This window comes from Protopterus annectens, chromosome 13.part0 (assembly GCF_019279795.1).
Source record: "Protopterus annectens isolate FY-2018-M chromosome 13.part0, PAN1.0, whole genome shotgun sequence".
Classification (NCBI taxonomy): Eukaryota; Metazoa; Chordata; order Ceratodontiformes; family Protopteridae; genus Protopterus; species Protopterus annectens.
Genome location: NC_056747.1, coordinates 973,674,980 through 973,695,841, shown reverse-complemented (window position 1 = coordinate 973,695,841; position 20,862 = coordinate 973,674,980). Strand labels below are relative to the sequence as shown.

Below are 20,862 nucleotides of genomic sequence, written 5' to 3'. Positions count from 1 at the left end.
GCTGGAGGGTCTTTAATAGGTGATCCTAATAAAAAAAAAGTACCTTTAAGAAAGGCTTTGCATAGTCTGTGGGACAGAATATTGAGGCCTGATTCACCTTAATGGAAATTGGACATCGCTGCTAACTAAACCAGAATAGTAGCCTTCATTGAACAGTTTTGCCAAGAATTCTAGAATGGAAGCTACTGGGGCAGAAAAGGATGAATATGATTATCTGAAGCCCATAAAGAAAATCTTTTCCATTTGCTTTTATAAATCTCTCTCATTGAAGCCTTATGAGACAAAATTAGGACATGTTTTACTGCAGGAGAAAGGTTAGGGAGCCTGGCTATGGCTGCTATAGGAGCCGCCAAGCTGTCAACTTGAAGGTTTGAAGGGATGGATGGAGCATCCCTGATGATGAGTCAGGAGGCCTGGAACTGGGTCCAGAATCCAAGGCTCCTCCTGGAGATGAAGCCACAGGAAGGGGAACCACATTTGACAAGGTCAATATGGGGCGATGAGCATCAAGTTCCTTCCCAAGTAATTGGCTTTCTGAAGAACTCTGGGCATCAATGGAAAGGGAGGGAAAAAGAAGTTACGTACTCACCATAACGTTCCATCTGAGTAGTTCTACTTCATTTGTCTTCAACCTGTGGGATACTGGATCTGTATCGGATCTGAGCCGGCAATCTCACTAGCATCTACTCCGAGCTCCAAGCTCCTCCCCTTACCCATAATACACCTCCACTACCTTCCAACCCCCAGATTGAGTTTGCTGATCCTTATACTGATAACCCGGACCTGAAAAATACTTATGACCTATAACTGCAGCCTGCAGGCTGTTCACATGACAAGGTCCAGGGAAAGGAGGGAGGGACTGTTGAAGACAAATTAAAGTAGAACTCCTCAGATGGAACGCTATGGTGAGTACATAACTTTTCTCTGAAGTAGTTTACTTCATTTGGTCTTCAACCTGTGGGACAGAGTCCCCAGCTACTAAACTCCTGGATGGCCCTCATGGAAGGATATTCCAGGCACCGCGGAACCAAAGGATGCTCTCCTTCTGGAAGTCCAACCAATTTGTAATGAGAAATAAATGTATGAGATGAGGACTAAGTAGCTGCAGAACAAATATCATCCAAAGAGAATCTAGACCAAAAGGCAGCAGAAACAGCCATGGACCTAGTGGAATGAGCTTTCACCTGACCCGGAGGAGACATGCCTCTGTCCTTATAGACCTGAAGGATGCATGAAGAAATCCACCTAGCAACAGCAACCTTGGAGACAGGTTTTCCCAAAAAGGGTTTATAGTTGATCGGATCTACGGAAATTTTTTGTCCTGTGTAAACAAAATTGTAACTATCTATGAACATCCGGCAAGTGGAGTTTGTATTCCATTTTGTTAGCAAAATTAGGAAAGAAAACTGGTAAATTGATGGTTTGATTGATATTAACTGGTGATGCCACCTTGGGAAAAAAAGGATGGACTGGTCCAAAGGGAAACCCTATCTTTGTGGAAAATCATATAAGGAACTTTGACGGACAATGCCCGCAGTTCTGAAACACTTTTAGCAGAGGTAATAGCCACCAAAAATGCTGTTTTCCAGGATAAGAATTTTAGATCTGTGGTTGCAGCAGGTTCAAAAGGAGGAGCGACCAGAGATAGAAGAACCATAGTAAGGTCCCATGGGGGAACAGGATCCTTGACAGGGGGGGCATAACAGAAAAGTCCCTTTGATAAAGGCATTACACAGTCTGAAGGACTATTGACGTCTGTGACCTGTTTTCAGTTATACCACATGATATAGGTCTGGACTGGTTCTATGAGTTTCAATGCAGTAATTCGTCATTGAATCATGACACCATCTTGACCATCCGTACTTGTATGGAGATGGCTTTGGAAAACAATTTCATTACATTTGAAGGACATTTATTTAAACAAAGGCTTGGAGTTGCCATGGGTGCGTGTTGTGCACCAATCTTCGCCAACATTGTCTTAGCACATTGGGAAGATCAATACATTTTTAACTCCGAATTCAGGACTTCATGGGTATTGTATGGGCGATACCTTGATGATATTGTCCTGTTTTGGAATCAATCAGAACAAGATTTGAATAGGTTCTTTTCGTACATGAACAGTACCACCAGTTTTTTGAGATTTACTATGGTCAAGGATCTAGATTATATTCATTATTTGGACATCACCATAAAGAAAGATTATGTGAACAACTGTTTTATTTCCCAACTATACAGGAAACCAACCTATTCTAACACATTATTACATTTTACTAGTGCACATCCTTTGCACCAGAAGAAGGCCCTGGTCAAGGGCCAATGTGTCAGATTGGCCAGGATGGTGTCTGACATTTATGACTTTACCAAGGAATGTGACAATTTGTCCAATATGTTTCAGAGAAGAGGTTATCCAGAGCCTTTTCTATCAAACATCATTCAGGAAGTTATAAATAAGAGGACCAGTGGACACTTTAGAGCCCTATTGGGCAATAGGGATGGCCACAATAATGTGAGGCACAATAATACTATTTTTACACATGCATTGACACTCACATATTCTGCAGATTTTGAAGAAATCAAATACATAATACATAAATATTGGAAGGTTTCTGATAATGATATTGGGGTCTTGGACAAGATAGGCAAGAGACCCACTATAGTTTATAAAAAAAGAGTACATCAATAAAAGGACTACTTGAAAAAGGCAAACCTAATCTCACTAGAGGTGGCACGTATAAATGTGGTAGATGTCCCCAGTGCCCTTTCATGATGGATACAGAAATTTAATCTTAAAAATGTTGGATCTGTTACTAATAAAAAGAAAATGTTTTGCTATACTAAGGGGGTTGTTTATATTGCAGTATGTAAAAACTGCCAAGGTTATTATGTGGGGAAAACAAAAAATGCTTTTAGACTTAGAGTCTACCAACATTTATATGACATCAAGCAGAAAAATATGAAGAATGCATTATTTAGGCATATTAATGTCCAAAGTAATCACAGTTTTAGTTTTTTTATTCTTGAACAAGTTGATCTGGGACAAAGGGGTGGACCTGTTGAGGAATATTTGGAGTACATTGAGTTAAAGTGGCAGATCAGACTGAATGCATACTCCCCTCCAGGTCTTAATGATAGAATTTCTATAGCACCACTTTTGAAACTTAAACAGTTATTTATGTTATGATTTATTTATATTGTCATTGGTATTTTTTGCCTTATAACATTCTTTACATGTGACACTATTGATTTAACATTTGGTTAGTTGACTTTTTGTGTACTTGCAAACAGGGGAGTATTCACTACTACCTTACACTTCCTGTGATGTTTCTTAATTGAAAGGAAATGATGTGGGGTAATATTTTACTAATTGACTGGGTGTGTATTTAAGGAGTTATCAGCCAGCAATTCACTGTTCTGAAGAAGTCTGAGTATTGACGAAAGCGCTTAACTTGTTGTTTTATCATTTTTAAACTGTGACTTTGTGTATTTGTACTTCTTTTTGATCATTGGATTGAGTAAAGAATTTTTTCATTATTCGGGCTCCGTCTCGTTGGTTACCACCCTGCATCTGCTGTTCATTACAGTCTGAAAGAGGCTAGAGAGGCAGAATTCTCACCCACATAAAAATGAGAAATGGCAGGTAATTGAACCTTAACAGCAGACGAACTAGCTCCTTGTTGAAAAATATCAGCTAGAAAATCAAGAATGGCAGAAATAGGAGCCGTGAAGGGATCTAAACTCCTTTGAGAGGCCCAAAAAGAAAAACTTTTCCATTTAATGCGATAAACCTTTCTGGTTAAAGACTTATAAGCAGCCACCAGAATAGACTTAACTGAAGAGGATATTCCAGGAGTCCTAGCGATCATGGGAACTGGAGCAGCCAAGCTGTGAGCTTCAAACTGTCCAGGTTCGGATGAGGAACCCTCGATGGGTGTGAAATCAGATCCTGAATGGGATCCAAGATCCAGGGTGGAGCCAGAAGGTGAGACCAGAAGAAGGGAAACCAAACCTGTCGATGCCAAAACGGGGAAATGAGGATCACTTTGCTCACCAGTCGACGACCTTTCTGTAGAAACCTCAGAATAAGAGGCACTGGAGGGTAAGCATACAGAAGACTGGGAGGCCAAGCATGGACTCTAGCATTTCTCCCCCGGCAGGGGGTTCAGAGCGAAAAACTTGCTGCACTTCGCATCGGAAGGAGATGCGAAGTGATCGCAGCAAGGTTGACCCCCCCCCCCCCTACTCCAGGAAGATCTGCTTCGCTACTGAAAGATTTAGAGACCACTCATAAGGCATCAGAATAGTCCGACTTAACCTGTCCGCTAGAATGTTGGACAGTCCCAGAATGTGAGCTGCGATGAGAAAACAACCAGTGGAGATCGCCCATTCCCACACTCTCATGGCCTCACGACAAAGGGGATAAGACCTGGTCCCTCCAAGTTTGTTGATATACCAGACCACTGACATGTTGTATAACTGATTTGCAATGGTTCACAGAGGAATAGAGGCATGAAGGGCCTGCAACTCTAAAAGCACCACCATCATCTCTACAACGTTTATGTGCAAGCTGGTTTCTACAGGGGACCACAGGCCTTGGACTGTCCTGCCCAAACAATGCCCCCCCACCCGAACTGGGAGGCGTCCGTGGTCACTGTGGCTTGGACAGGGGCTGGAACAAAGAGTCATCCCTCCAAAATGTCCGGAGAACACATCCACCATAAAAGGGATGACAGACAGACTCGACTGAGTTGTACTGGATACGACAAGGGAAGTTCCAACAGGGACCAATGTACAGCTAGTGCCCACTGTAGAATTCTCACATGTAACTGGGCACATGGGAGAAGCGTTATGGTCGCCACCACTGAACCTAAGGCCCTCAACACTGATTCTGCCGGTGGAAGATGACAATGGTAGATCAGAGAGACATGCATCCTCAGGTTTTGTACTCTCTCCAACGTCAGGAAGATTTTGCACTGTAATGTATCTATCCTTGCCCCAATGTAGTCTATCACCTGGACAGGATTTAGAAGTGATTTGGATGTGTTGACTGTGATGCCCAAGTGCAGGGAAATGTTTAAGAAATAATCCCTGGTTTGAGAGAGTAGACACCTGGTGGGAGCAGTGAGGAGCCAATCGTCCAGGTACAGACAGACCTGAATCCCCTGAAGCCTCAGGTGAGCTGCTACCACCGCCATCACTTTGGTGAACACCCTAGGGGCTGCGGTGAGACCAATGGGTAGGGCTCGCAATTGGTAATGATTAACTCCTAGCCAGAAGCGGAGGAAACTCCTGGAGCTTCTGTGCATCTTTGCGTGAAAGTAAGCATCTTGGAGGTCTAACGAGCACATCCAGTCGCTCTCTTGGAGGTATGGCATGATGGACTGTAGTGCGACTATCCAGAATTTTTCTTTGGTAACTAACAGGTTCAGGATAGATAGGTCCAGAATGGGCCTAAAGTCCCCCATTTTCTTTGGCACCAAAAAGAACCTGGAGTAGAAGCCCGATCTGAGGGGACGGTTTTGATGGCTCTATTTCCTAGCAGCTTGGAAATTTCCTGTGCTGCTGCCTTCCTTTGCATGGGTGGTACATCTGAGAGGTGTTTAGGAGATTTGGGAGGACCCACAAAGGGGATAGAGTATCCTCTGGATATGATCTGAAGCACTCAGCGGTCTGAGGTTACATACTCCCATGCCGCCAGGTGCAAGGACAATCATCCCCCTACTGCCTCCAGAGTAGAGCAGTCGGGCCACCCCTCAGGGTTGCTGTCTGGGCCTGTCCGAGAAAGGTTCTCGAGACCCAAAATTCTTTGGACCCCCCCCCCCTTCTGCCTCTGGGCCGGTGTCCATTCTGTCCCCCTCTGCCTCTGAGGGAAGAAGAAGAGCCCTAAGTGCCCCAGGAATACTGTGACTTCTGGAACCACATCTTCTTTTGCCATCTCTGATTCTGAGAAAAGGACCTTTGAGGGTTCAATAAGTGGATTCCGATGGCAGACAGTATCTTCCTGTCCTTCGCACTCTGGACTAAAGTCTCTTTGGCGGTCTTACCAAAGCGAGTAGAGCTGTCATAAGGGGCATTGGCAAAGGACACCTTGAAAGGTTCCGAAAATTGACAAAATGTGAGCCAGGCTTTGCACCTCATGGACATTCCAGACCCAGCTGCCCTAGCCTCTCCATCAGTAGCATGTGAAAGAAGTCAAGTGAACATGGAGACTGCTTTCAAAGTGGCCATACTCATGGAGAATGAGTCCCTATCCTGCGACAGGGACTTTAGGGGGATACTCCACCAGCTCCTTGATCAGGTCGCATTGGAGTCTCATGACATGGGCCAAGTAGTTTAGCGCCCTAATAGAAAAGGTAGCTGAAGTGTAAACCTGCTTCCCTAAGCGGTCCATCATCCGCGAATCTCTGTCTGGAGGATGAACCGAGGAACTCTCCTGGGCTAGTTCCTTCTTTGTGGCTGCTGCTATCAACATAGCATCTACGGGAGAGCCTTTGTTTCATGCTGGCCTATCCGAAGGTGGACTCAAAATCTTGTCAGGCCTTTTGGGAAATGGTTCCACAGTGTCCGGCTCCTTCCAGGGCTGCAAGGTGACCAGGTCCAACAAGGGATCTGCGGGAGGGGACACCCAAGGAGCAGATGGGCCCGTGCCAAAAGCCTCCAGCAACATGGACTCATCAGAAGATTTGGGGGCAGACCAACCTCCCCGTTGGCGAAGGATTTCCATGAGGTCTCCAAAGGAGACCTACTTGGGAGGTGACCTAGGGGAACCTTCCCCATCATCCAAATCCGTATCCTCGGCGAGGGACACAAGGGAGTCAAAGTGCCTACTCTTACAGGTATGCTTGCGACGCACATCTCTGGTGGGGCTCTCCGGGGGGGAACTTGCAAGCCACCTGTTCCTCAGGGGGAACAATCTGGGGCTCCTCGAGCACAGGCTATTCCTCTGGTAAAATGATCGAATTCGTAGAGAGAGCAGAGGGGGTTAGGGTGGAGTCTGAGGGGATAAGTCAGGGGTCTTGATCCAGTGGAGAACCCTTTCTACCCATGCTGAGGGAGAACGAACCTCCTGTGGAACCAATAAGGAAGTCTGTCTCCCCGGGTCAGACGAGAGAATCTGAGCCAGGCCCGAAGTGGATGGAGCTCCGAGGAAGGGAACTTGGCCCGACAAATGCGGAGTCTATGAAAAAGTTCCACTCCCTCACATCCGACCCCCAAGCTCCGGGTCCGAAAGCGGCTCGGATCTGAGCTGGCCGGATCCAGCAAGCTCCAGGCAGCTGTTGGCGTCGAGGAAGCAGGTACCGTCGGCACTGACCCCCTGACTAAAGCCAACCCCGGATCAGAGTACTCCGAACATGGTGGACGGATTGGAGAAGGAGAAATCAGTGTAAAAAAAGGGAAGCAAGCTCCACCCTCCTGAGGGAGAGGGGGCTGGCAAGACTCCCATCTGGATCGGAGTACGAATAAATCTCATCATTTTATCCATGTCGACTTCTGATAAGGACCACGTGGACCTCGAGGAGGCCATGGACTCCGATCTTGCAGGTCAGAGAACCGAGGCTCTAGATGTAAACAGTGTCTCCTCCGGCTCCAGGGAGAACCTTGGAGATCGGAGCAGCGGGGAGTCACGGATCCTATGACTCTTAGCAGGTGAAGGGAGGTCCGGGGACCGCTTACGTTTCTCTGTCCTGGATTTTGGCTCACTCTCCTTCCCTCTGCCCCTTTTCCACTCCTTTTCTGCAGGCTTTGAAATGGGAGGTTGAGTCCTAGCCTGGGAGGGAGGAAGGGGCAAGAGAAGGAGAGGTGGCCATAGCAGCCGCTGTGGCCGAAGCCGAAAATGAGGCAACCCCCTCAGAAATGGGAAGAAGGCCTTTCAGGGCCAGCTTAGCCTTCTTGTCCTTGATTGCGCGCGGGTTAAAACCCACACATATAGCACAGTCTGCACTTAGATGGGCAACGCCCAAGCACATTACACAAAGTGTGTGGCCATCTGCTGGGGACAACTTATGGCCACACTCTGTGCACCTTTTAAACACGGGCTTATCAGCCATTCAGATAAATAGGGAAAAACAAGTAGAGAGAAAGATAAAGTTTTCCCACTGAAAACCACTCACACGCAGAACACTCTGAGGGGCGTGGGGAAGCAAGTACACTAACCAACTACTAAACTAAGCTAAACAATAATAAAGTTTAAATACTCGACACACCAAGCAGGGGGAAGGGGAACCTATACTAACCACTAACCTACGAGTTAGAAAGAAAAAAGGCTTTCTAAAGCTTTAATAGCCACTTGCTACTCAGAGCTCTGGAGATCACGATACTTCAGCTAGCCGCAGCAAACGAGATCTGGGGGTTGGGAAGGTAGTGGAGGTGTATTATGGGTAAGCTTGGAGCTTGGAGCAGATGCTAGTGAGACTGTCGGCTCAGATCCGGTATCCCACAGGTTGAAGACCAAATGAAGTAAACTACTTCAGATAGCTTAGAGGAGACCCGAGGGTCAATCATGGACAAGTGCATCCCTTGGTGACTCCCTCGGAGGGGGGAAATCAATGCAAAGTAGCTGCTGCTGTATTTGGTGTTCGCGGATGTGGCAAAAAGGTTGCAGCAAGGCTGGCCCCATTTGTGGAAAATTTTCCACCACTTCCTGTTTTATGGACCACTCGTGAGGCATCAGAATTGCTCTGCTGAGTCTGTTTGCAATCATGTTGGATTTCCCTGAGATGTGCGCTGCTATCAGAAAGCGTTGGGAGGACGTTGCACAGTGCCAAACTCTCAAGGTCTCCTGACAAAGAGGGTAAGATCTGGTCATCCCTTGTTTATGTACCATACAAATAACATGTCTGTCTGTATCGCAACAGTCCCCAACAGAAGAGAGCCCGGGAATGCCTGCAACTCTAAAAGCACAGCTCTCATCTCTTGGACACTGATGTGCAAATAGGCCTCGTAATCCTTCCCAAGTGCCTTGGACCATCTTTTCCCAGATAGGGTGGGGTGGCTTTAACTGGGTGCGTCCCTGGTCACTGTGGCTAATGGATGGGGAAGTACAAAGGTTCAACCTAACATCACATGAGTGGAGTATAGCCTTTGCAAGATTCCATTAGCAATATCTTGTGGGACATGGGCAGTTCCTGCATCAACCATTGAGTGGACAGTAGCCACTGGAGAATTCTCATGTGCAGATGTACTAAGGGGATCAAGGTTATTGGTGCCGCCATGGTTCCTAAGACTTTTAGGACCGGCTTTGTTTTTACTTTTTTCTTGGAAAGGAGATTCAAGACCTGGCGAAGAACTTGTACCCTTTCTGGAGGAAGTTTGGCAGTCATTTCTGTTATATCTAGCTCTGCTCCTATAAAAACTATATGCTGAGACTGCAGCAAGGCAGATTTTTCATAATTTATAGTGACACCTAGGTGAGAGCAAAGTTGCAAGGTGGTTTCTCTCACTTTTATTACAAGATGCTCGGTGGTGGCGGTTAGGAGCAAATCATCTAAGTATGGAAACACTGAATCCTAGGCGCCTCAAGTGACCCACGACTACTGCCATACACTTTGTGAACACTCCAGGGGCTGTAGTGAGGCCAAAAGGCAGAGCCCAAAACTGGTAGTGGCTGGCTCCCCAGCCAAAAGCGCAGGTGCCTCCTGGATCACCTGTCCATTTTTATGTGGTAGTATGCATCCTGGAGGTCTATATCAAGCACATCCAATTGTCTTGTCCCAGAAATAGAAGTAATGACTGCAGTGACTTTCTTACAGATTTGTTTAGCTTGCAGAGCTCCAGAATTGGTCTCCAGTCCCCTGTTTTCTTTGGAACTAAAAAGAACCTTGAGTAGGTTCTGGATCCTATTTGGTTTGTGGGGACTGTTTGGATGACTTTTGTCTAGCAACTTTTGAATTTCTAGAGTTGCCTGTTCCCTCTGACTGGGTGGTACATCCGGGGTGTTTTTTTATGCTTGGGAAGGAAAGGGGTATGGAGTAACCTCTGGATATGATGCTTTGTATCCATTTGTCTTTTCTTAATGTCAGTCAGGCTTTTGGGTACAAAGATAAGCGGCCCCGACTGCCTCCAGAGATGGAAAGGCAGGCCTCCCTTCAGGAGCACTGAAAGGACTTACCAAAGGAGGACTCTGTCATCCTGATTCTGCGGACCCCCTCTGCCATGTGGTCAGCGTCTTCCATTACCACTTCCCAGTCTGCTCCTGGGGGAAAAAATCACCACGTGCGTCCTGGAAAGCCCTCTGGGTTTTTCGAAGCCACATTTTCCCACTACCTTTCTGACCTTTGGGGTAAGGTCTGGTAGGTAGGGAAAAAACGGACTCCAACGCAGAGAGTCTTTCCTTCTTGTTCACACCTGGTTGTGTCCATGTTGTGGCCCGAACAGGGACGGTGCCATTGAATGGAGCATTCACAAAGGAAGATTTAAAGGACTACGCAAAGTCACACAAGCACATCCAGGAATGTCTCCTTAGGAAAACCCTGAACCCGCTGCTTTGCTCGCTCCAACCGCTGCATAAGAAATCAGTCTCATGGAGGAGTTGACCACTGAATTTAAGTTGGAGAGCTGTGAGGAAGTTTTCTCAAACACCCCTTCAGCTACTGAACCTTGGAGGGCATCTCCTAGCTCTTTCAGGAGATCTCTCTGTAATCTGTTAAAGTGAGTCAGGTAATTCAGTGGCCTAAGAGCAAATGTCGCTGAAGAAAAAAATGCATTTTCCATAGCTGTCCATTGTGCGAGACTCCTTGTTTGGTGGATGGACAGAAGGATGTCTCAGAGTTCCTTCTTGGCGGCTACCACCACCACAGCATCTACTGGACTCCCTTAGTTAGAAATTTTTTGTCCAAAGGCGAGGTAATGAATTTATTTTGCCTCTGAGGAACCGGTTCCACAGAATCTGGAGACTCCCACACCTTTTGAGAAACTAAATCCACAACTTCACCAAAAGGCGGAGATACTCAAGTGGAGAAAAGGTGAGATTCAAAAGCCTTCAGGTACAACGACTCCTTTGCTGAAGGGCTGATGGGCTTCTAGCTGATTCTCTGTTTAAGCATTTCCAAGACACATACATATATATATATATATATATAGATATATATACATACACACACACACACACATATATATATATATATATATATATATATATATATATATATATATATATATATATATACATACATATATATATATATATATATATATATATATATATATATATATATATTTGGGTCTACTACTAATTACCGACACGACGATTCCCGACAGAAAACTCCCCGGCCAGATGACCGACATCACACAAACCCGACAACGCAAAACACGAACACCATTACACGAACACCATTACACCGACACACGGAACGTAAACAACACGCGACACTACATAGCATACACACTATCCCTGACCCAAACCCTAACCCTAAGGTCCGACACTATCGCACACTTCACCTACCGGCAGCCTGAACCTAACTCACTTAACCCACCCCTAGCCCAAGCTCCGACACTAACGCACACATCACCTACCTGCACCCTAACCCTAACTCACTTAACCCACCCCTAGCCCAAGCTCCGACACTAACGCACACATCACCTACCTGCACCCTAACCCTAACTCACTTAACCCACCCCTAGCCCAAGCTCCGACACTAACGCACACTTCACCTACCTGCACCCTAACCCTAACTCACTTAACCCGTCCCTAAACTACAGTCCCTCACTAGCACACACTTACCTTACCCGAACCATACCTCCGACACGAACACACACTCACCTTTCCCACAGCCTAACCCGACATCCCACAATCTCGAGCACTTACCTGACCGCTCCTAACTCCGTCACCATCGCACACTTACCGCGTCGCGATCGCACATTCCCTTGTCGGTCTTTCCGCTGTCGGCAAATCACCCTGTCGGTACACTTACCTGTCGGTCATCTGGCGTCGGGGAGTTTTCTGTCGGGAAATCGTCGTTTCGGGCATTAGTAGTAGACCCATATATTTATATATATATTTTTTTTTACTTAAAAAAAAAAAAATGAACAATTGCTAACCTAGAAAAAGTCTGGAAGAGGATAGCACAGCCCTCCAACTTAAATGGGCTAACGCAGTTCTCTGTTGTAACAAACTAACCTGAAAAAGCCAAAAAAAGGTTAAAGGAAGCCCTGTAACTGAAGCAGGCTATTAATATTCAAAGCTGAGAGAGGGAGAAAAGGCCTAACGGAGAAAACGATGGCCAACAGCAGTTTAACCACAGAAACAGCTGAAACACAAACAATTCACTTAAGAAGCTATAAGAAACAAAACAATCTTCTCAAATATAAAGAAAAGTCTACTTAGCCACAGCCAGTAAGAAGAGTACCCGATCTTGTTTAGAGGCAAACGAGACCTGGGAATCTCTCCTGGTGCATGATGGGATATGGTTTAGCCACGAGCTAGTGGAAGACCTCGAGCTTGTATACAAGGCAGAGTCAGATCCGAGGATTAGATCCAAACCCATCTCTAGTAAGAATGAAGGCGAGATAGGACAACATCATCAGCATTTTTGCGGTATCACATAAAGTGACAGAAAAATACGAAAAGTAAATTTAGCTCTGATGTTATACTAGCACTATAAAAAATTAGAAAAAATGTATACATTTGACACACATGCACACACAAATATTTTATACATGTATCATACATACACAGCAACTCTGCTAGCTACAACATATACCTTGCATATGCTTGCTATGAACCAAATGGTAAAAAGCTGACACCAAAGATGGCTACTGGTAACCAATATCAGTAACTATGCCTCTAAATCAGACATAGTCTAGCAACATTTTTTAGAATACGTCATGACGCTAAAGTACCAAACTAAAGAATGCACACACCTGCTGATCTTAGGAATAAATATATGCAGACTGCTTTTCTTTCAGGCAAAATTTGCCACTTTAAATTTATCTATAATTTGGGAAGCTAGCATATTTCCAGTGGTCACTTTTATGAACAAATATAGGACACTTTCTTTCCTGATGTAATGTCATTTCAAAAGATATTCTGGACATATATTGCATTCCCCTTCCAAAAAATAAGACTTAGTGCTTACAAAGATAATGAAGTAAGACAGAATGTTAATGTGACATGCATATAAATTCCTGCATTAGAAGGTAATAATTCAATCATACTTTTGACAGCTATTACTCAAACTTTCAAGGAGGTACACTTAGTCTGAAGAATCTTTCGAATGCATGGAAACAATTAAACATACATTCAGAACTTACAAATGTTTCTTTTCCAAGGCGAGGTTTCAACCACTCCTTCACTCCCTGAAGGTCTAGGTTAACGCCTATCAGTCCCAACTTCCCACGACGCTTTATTAGCTGATCTGGTTTCACCACAAGACGCTAAAAAATAAAAGTAGATAATCTTACTAATCCCTCAAAGTTTACATAAATCATTGACTTTTTCAAACTGCATTATTCTTTTCTTACATAACACACTAAAACTAATTCTGCATCATCATTTACTCAGCACATGTGGATAAAGCCCAGACAGTTGCCTGGGTAATTAGCACCCCCGGTTACTGAAGCAACCAGCAGAGGGGTGGGTGGAAATGAGACTCAGCTTTCCTCTTCCTGGGATGAGGGAGGCAGTCTTACCAGCCAAAATACATCGATCTGGAGGACAGGTAGGTACAGCATGCCTGGAAAAGTAGCTGGAAGGTGTACTCGGCCTGCCAAAGAAGCACGTGTGTTTTTTCAGGAGTGGGTATGCACTATGGGGGAGAGATGGCATGCAAGTCCTCATATAAGCAACCATCAATATCATCCATTGATGGGGGATTAGGACTGTACACACATCCCTAATAGGTATGGCGGTCATCTAGACACCCAAACACTTCTCTCACCTCAGTTAACACATAGGCACAACTGTGGTGACCAGGCAAAGCAAGAGGAGGAAATGGGGGCATATTAAGTAACAATGGATAAAAATAAAACCGGGTTTAATAAGCAATCATAATAACGTTCCTGTTCAGGTAATGGAAGCAGAGTAGATAATGTCTGTTCATTTGTAACAAAGCACTTACATTACTATCACCATCTCTTTTCCTGTTTAAACATTCCTGAACTACAGCTCTCTGCATATATCCATCTCTATCACTTTCCACACAAATATGCAGACTGTTGGTTAGTAAGTATCACTGGTGGCAGCTGGAGACATGATTAAACAGAAGTTATGCCTTACCATAATGTTCCGTCTGAGTTGTTGAGCTTCACTAATTCTTGACTGTGGGACAGAGTCCCTAGGTACCTGAATCTTTGGAGGTCTCACGAAAGAATATTCCAGAGCACCATCGAACTGAATGATGCACGTCCCCTAGAGACCTGATCCAGTTTGTAATGAGTAATAAAAGTATGAGGAGATGCCCATGCAGCTACTACACACATAAAAGAAGCTCTAGCATGAAATACTGAAGCTGCTACAGTTCTAGTTGAATGGACTTTCACAGGACATGGTGGGTGAAGTCTCTTTGAATGATAAAGGTGAGAGAATCCCTAAGCCATTTAAGCTAAGGTAACCTTAGAAACTGGGTTACCTAAGGAAAGTGAGGAAAAGGCAACAAACTGTTGGATTTTCTGATGTCCTATGTTCTGTGAAGGTAAAAACATAATTGTCTGTGGACATCCAATAAGTACAGACAGTACTCTCCCTTATTAGAGAAATAAACTGGTATATGTAAGGTTGGACTGATATTTGATTCTGAGACAACCTTTGGCAAAAAAGGTGGATTCATCCTGAGTGAGACCATGCCCTTATGAAACTTTAAATAGGGGGGCCTGCGGGACACAACTTCCAATATTCTTCTGGCTGAAGGGATAGCTATCAAAAGCAAAGTTTTCCAGGTCAAAAACTTTAAATCACAAGTTATCGAAGGTTCAAAAGGGGACAAAGTGAGAGACTGTAAGACCAAGGGTAAATCCCATGGAGCAATTGGTTCTTTAAATTGAGGTCTTAGCATTAAGGCTCCTTTCAAAAAGTCTTTACAAAGTTTGAGACATACGTGAAGAACCATCAAAACTAATATGGAAATTAGACATTGCAGCAAGATGTACTCAAATGGTAGAAGCTGAGGAGCCAGACTGATTAAGAAAGACCAGAAAATCTACAACTTTATCTACAGGTGCTGTGTAGGGATCGATACTACTGTCAAGCAACAATCTAGCAGATTTTATCCATTTGTTATGGTACAGGTTTCTAGTTGAAAGTTTGTGGTGGGCAAAAATGATTTGTTGGACCAGGGAAGTAAGAGGAATGCCTGGCAATCATGGGAACAGGAGAAGCCATGCAGTGATCTTGAGATGCTAGAGATTTAGATGAACCACTCCTTCTGGGTAAGATAAGTCTGAAGCTGGGTCAAGAATCCAAGGTTTCCAAAGTAGGTGAGGCCAAAGGAAGGGGAAACCAAACTTGTCGAGGCCAGAACGGAGCAATGAGGATTATTTTGTTCTTTGACCTCTTGGCTTTCTTTAGAAACTGACATATCAGAGGAGTCGGGGGGGGGGGAGCATACAGAAGACTGGGGGGGGAGCAATCGTGGAGAAGAGTGTCTCTGGGTGACTCCCCCAGAGGGGGGGGGGGATTAGGGTAAATCAACTGCTGCACTTGTTGTTCAAAGGGGACGCAAACAGATCACAGCAAGGTTGACCCCAGTGGCGGAATATCTTTTCCACCATTACTGAATTGACAGACCACTTGTGAGGCATTAGGATAGCTCTTCTCAACTTGTCTGCAATCACGTTGGAGCTCCCGGCAATGTGCATTGCCATTACAAACTGGCTGGAAGAAATCGCTCATTGCCATACTCTGAGGGCTTCTCAACAAAGCGGGTAATACAGGATTCCTCTCATTTGTTGATATACCAGACTACTGACATGTTGTCTGTATTGCCACTGTTCAAAAGGGGATGGGGTCTTGAAATGTTCACAACGCTAAGAGCACCGCCATCACCTCTAGAATGCTGATTTGCAAATTGGCCATCTGGGTCCAAGTGCCTTGGACTGTCCTTCCCAGATGCCACCCCCATCTGGGAAGCATCCATGGTCACTATGGCTTGGGCCTGAGGTAGGACAAAGTGAGGGCCTGACAAGATTTTGTGGGAAATGAGCCACCAAGATAGGTCTTGCTTGCAGCGATTGGTGATCAAAATCCGATGGGATTGGTTGGTTTAATAATGACCACTGAAAGGCCAGAAGCCACTGAAGAATCTGCATGGGATATCTGGCCACAGGAACTGGGGTAATAGAGCCTGCCATTGACTCTAGAACCCGCAGGAGTCTTGCTGAAACAGTTCTGTTCTGAATGATGTGGTTTACTTGTGATCTGATCCTCTGGAGCCTCTCTAATGGGAGGGATGCAAATCCAGTGACTGTGTCTAGTATAGCTCCAATGAATTCCACTTGTTGTGTGGGATCTACATGGGATTTTTCATAATTTATTGTGATTCTTAAGGTGTTGCAAAGATGAATGGTGTAATCTCTTGCCTTTACAAATTGACGCCTGGTGGAAAGCAGTAAGGAGTCAGTAGTCGAGACATGGAAATACTCGGAACACTAGTAGTCTGAGATGCGCTGCTACCACTGCCATGCATTTAGTCTACACCCTGGGGACCATGGTGAGGCCAAGGGGCAGTGCCCTGAACTGATAGTGACTGGCAACCAGCTGGAACCACAGTAATCTTCTGGAGCGCTTGTCCATTTTTATGTGGTAATACACATCCTGAAAATGTACTGAGCACATTCAGTCACCTTTTTCCAAAAATGCAAGTACTGACTGTACTGAGACCATATGGAAACTGGTTTGTTGAACTGATTTGTTCAACTGGCCGAGATCCAAACTAGGTCTCCAGTCCTCTATTTTTGGGCACTAAAAATAACCTTGAGTGGATTCCAGATCCTCTCTGGTGTGGTGGGACTGATTGGCTGACACCTTTCAAGCAGCTTTTTGATTTCTAAAACTGCTGCTTCCCTGTGACATGGTGAAACATCAGGGAGTCTTTTTTGCATTTTTTGAAAGGAAAATGATTTATCCTCTGGAAATATTCCCCTGCACCCATTTGTCCACTGTCATCTGCAGCAAGGCAGATTGGTGCAGGGATAAGCGTTCCCCCGACTGCCTCAAGAGGAAGTCAACTGGGCCTCCATTCAGGAGAGCTGGTAGGAGTTACCTGAAAAGGAATCTCTAGACCCCTGGTTCTGTGAGCCACTTCTGCCTCTTGGAGGGAGTCTTCCATTATTACTTCCCCCTCTGCCCCGGGAGAAGTCCTTGCCACTGGTGTCTTGGAAAGGCCCTTGGGTCTTTTTGTACCATATCCTCCCACTTCTCTGGTTCCTAGAGTAGGGCTGTTGAGGAGTAGAGAAGCATACATCCATGGCAGAAAGAGTCTTCCCAGCTCATAACTAGCTAGTGTGTCTTTACCCTTAAGTAAAAAAACAGGGATGATCCATCAAACGAAGCACTGACGAATGAAGATTTAAATGGCTCTGCAAAGTCACACAAAAGCATCCAAGTGCGTCTCCTGATGGCTACACCTGAACCTGCTGCACTTGTCGTCCCCTTCAGCTACATGAGCAATTAGCCTCCTGGACGAATTGGAAATGGACTGAAGGGTGGCGAGCCGAAAAGTAACCTTATTTCTGACCCCTTCGGCTACTGCTACTGTGACAGTGTCTGAAAGCTCTTTGATTAGATCTCTCTGCAACCTAATGAAATGTGCCATATAATTAAAGGACCTGAGAGCAAAGGTCGATGAAGAGTATACATGCTTCCTAAACCTATCCATAGTCCTAGACTCCTTGTTAGGAGGATGGATAGTAGGACTTTCTTCTGCAAGTTCCTTTTTGGTGGGTGCCACTATCACCATGGTGTCTACAGGAAAACCCTTGGCCCAATGTTGCTCATCCTTAGGGAAAGACAGAATCCAGTCAGATCTCTTAGGGATCAGCTCAATGGAGTCAGGAATCTTCCAAGCCCACTGAGTGATCAGTTTAATAGGATCATCAGTGGGTGGAGACATCCAAGAGGTAGAAGGCTGGACACGAAAAGCCTCCAGGCACACAGATTCCTCTGAAGAAGGTTGAAGGGAAGTCCAGCCACCCCTCTGTTTCAGGATTTCTAGGATGTCCCCAAAGAAAACATTGTAAGGGAACCTTCCCCTTCATCGAAATCAGCATCCTCTGTGAAAGACTCTTCCAGGGAGTCCAAGTGCTTCCTCTTGCACTTTTTCTTTGAAGGTACTTCTTCATTGGGATGTTCCGGGGAGGTATCCGAAGACGAAATCACCATAGTGGCTCGCTCCTCAGGCTTCTTTGCCCTCTGTCTCAGGGATGACCCAGGAGGAAGCTCCGGTCGAGGGGATGTACAAGATACGTGGCCCCACAGGGATGGCACAGACTGTCCACAATGGATGAAGCCTTCTCCATGGCCCAAAAGGCAAGACCCCTGGTAGAGGGATGGGAGCCCGGAACCGAAACAGACTCCTTCAGAACAGTGGTCCCACCCCACACACAGGAAGCTGCTGCTGAGGTACAAACCAAGGTCATGCTTACGAATGCCGAGGCCTTGAAAGTATCAAAGTCAAACCCTGTCCCTCGGAACCAGCAACAAAGCCTCGAACTCAGGAGGTCTCCAGTTCCGACAAATCAAAAGAGCTCAAGGCAATCATCGATGCTGGAGAAGTAACTATAACCAACACTGAGGCAGTCTGAGCTGGGAAAGTCAGTACCAGGAGCTCCAAAATCTCAGCTGGAGTCAGAGGAAGAATCTGAATGAGCATTGAGGAAGGACCAGCTCCAGAGCAGAGTTGGCTTGGAACAGAGGATGAATGTAATCCCCTCGCTGTCCAAAGCTGGTTGACCAGTCTCATAATATCTGACTCGGAAAGACTCTTAGTAGACCAAATACAGGAGGCTAATGGGGACCCTAGGTGGTCTCTGTTCCAAAAAGAAAATTGGTGGACAGTCAGAAAAAGGAGTCCACTGATTGAAAATAAGAGGCCCTTGTAAGGAAATAGGAAGAGGCTGTTTCAATACAGATGGTTCAGCTGGTACCGAAGTTCCAGATGTCTGCACCGAACTTTTTCTCAAAGTCTAATCATCTTCACCTACCGGTGCCGAAGATGCAGTTGACACTGTAGGTGGTTTGGTCAATTTAGAAGGCGGTTCCAAGGAACTTGTCAGAATTGAATGTGGTTGTTTTTAGTTTTGGATGATGGAGATGAAAAAGACGAAGAACTTGCTTCAGTCTTGAGAACAGATATCACCCTCTTCAAAATCACTCTTCAGGAATCCCTTTACATTAAGTTTGTTTCTGAGCTCAGTCAAGGTTTTGGCAGAGAAGCCATGACAGCCCTCCTGGAGATGGACAGCACCTAAACAATACACACAAAAAAATGTGTCCATCTGAGTTGGGTATTTTTCTGTCGCATTTTTGGCACCTCTTAAAACCAGAAGTGTCCTTAGCAGATTTATCAGACATGGTAACAAAATAAAGGCCTAATGCACTCAGAGGAAAGAGAAACGGATAGTCTTTTTTTTTTTGAAAAAAAAAAAGGACAGGAAAAGGGGAAAAATTACCAACAATGGCAAGAAAGATTACCCTGAGATAAAGGAAGCAGGAAAAAGGAAGTAACAACAATGGTACGTTAAACTACCCAATGGCAGAAAGTAAGGTAAGAGAGAAAGCACACACACGCACACACACACACACACACACACGAGAGTGGGTAGAAACTATAGAGAATATAAGTAAATATAGAATATATAGAGGAAAATAAGAAGTTATATACCTACCATAACGTTCCATGTTAGTTGTCTTCTTCTCGCCTTCTTTCTTGCTGGATGGGTTAAGAGCCGATCCTCAGCTCCAACCCGGCCTTATACTAAAGCTTGAGAGCTATTTACCGGCTCGAGGCCCTCCCCCTATCCCACAATGCTAGGCGTCCGATACCCAGATCTCGTTTGGTATAGCTAACACCATGGAAACACCTTGTCCCTACTATAAAGTTTACCTACAGTGGTAACAACTGAGGAGGACATAACCTAGGAAATAGTCAAGCAGAGGAATAAGACCTCAGAAGGATTCATCTCTGTCTGTCCAGGCTAGGGGGATGGCGGGTGGGACGCAAGAAAGAAGGCGAGAAGATGACAACTAACATGGAACGTTATGGTAGGTACATAACTTCTTAATGTTAAGTTGTCAATCTCGCCTTCATTCTTGCTGGATGGGACAGCGTCCCTAGCACCTTAGCCCTGGGTGGCTCATCGGAACAGACTCTTGAGCACAGTGGGACCAAACTCAGCCCGACTCCTGGAGGTCATATCCAACTTGTAATGAGAAATAAAGGTATGAGGAGAGGCCCATGTGGCTGCAGCACAAATAGATTCCATTGGAAGTCTTGCTTGAAAAGCTACTACGTAGCTAGCGCTCTGGTGGAATGAGCTTTTGGGTTTGTAGGGAGTTCTTTATGTCTTAGTTGGTAAATGAAGGAAATGATAGAGGTCAACCATCTAGATAAAGATACTTTAGACACTGGCAGGCCCTGCTTGCCCTCTGCATAGGACAGGAAGAGTTGGTCAGACTTCCTAGTTAGTTTTGTCCTCTCTAAATTGAAACGTAATTGCCTGTGAAAATCCAAATAATGCAGCTTCTGTTCAGCTCGGTTTGAATAGTTAGGAAAGAAGACAGGAAGATCAATGGCCTGGATTCAGGTTTGTCTGAGAAGGAATCTTGGGTAAAAAGGAGGGATTAGTTCTGAGTGAAACTCTATCTTTGTGAAAAACAAGATAGGGAGGACAAGTACAGAGGGCTTGAAGATCCGATAGTCTTCTAGCTGAGGTGAT

General features: G+C 45.2%; 1 protein-coding gene across 1 annotated transcript in view; it reads right to left on the bottom strand.

The window, feature by feature from the left end:
* ACLY (ATP citrate lyase) overlaps window positions 1-20,862 on the bottom strand; it is a gene marked incomplete at its 5' end in the record, with an annotated part of 1,378,630 nt that overhangs the window by 1,283,168 nt on the left and 74,600 nt on the right. Inside the window, 1 exon segment of the mRNA XM_044054761.1 lies at window positions 13,246-13,368. Coding sequence (XP_043910696.1) covers window positions 13,246-13,368 — 123 coding nt within the window.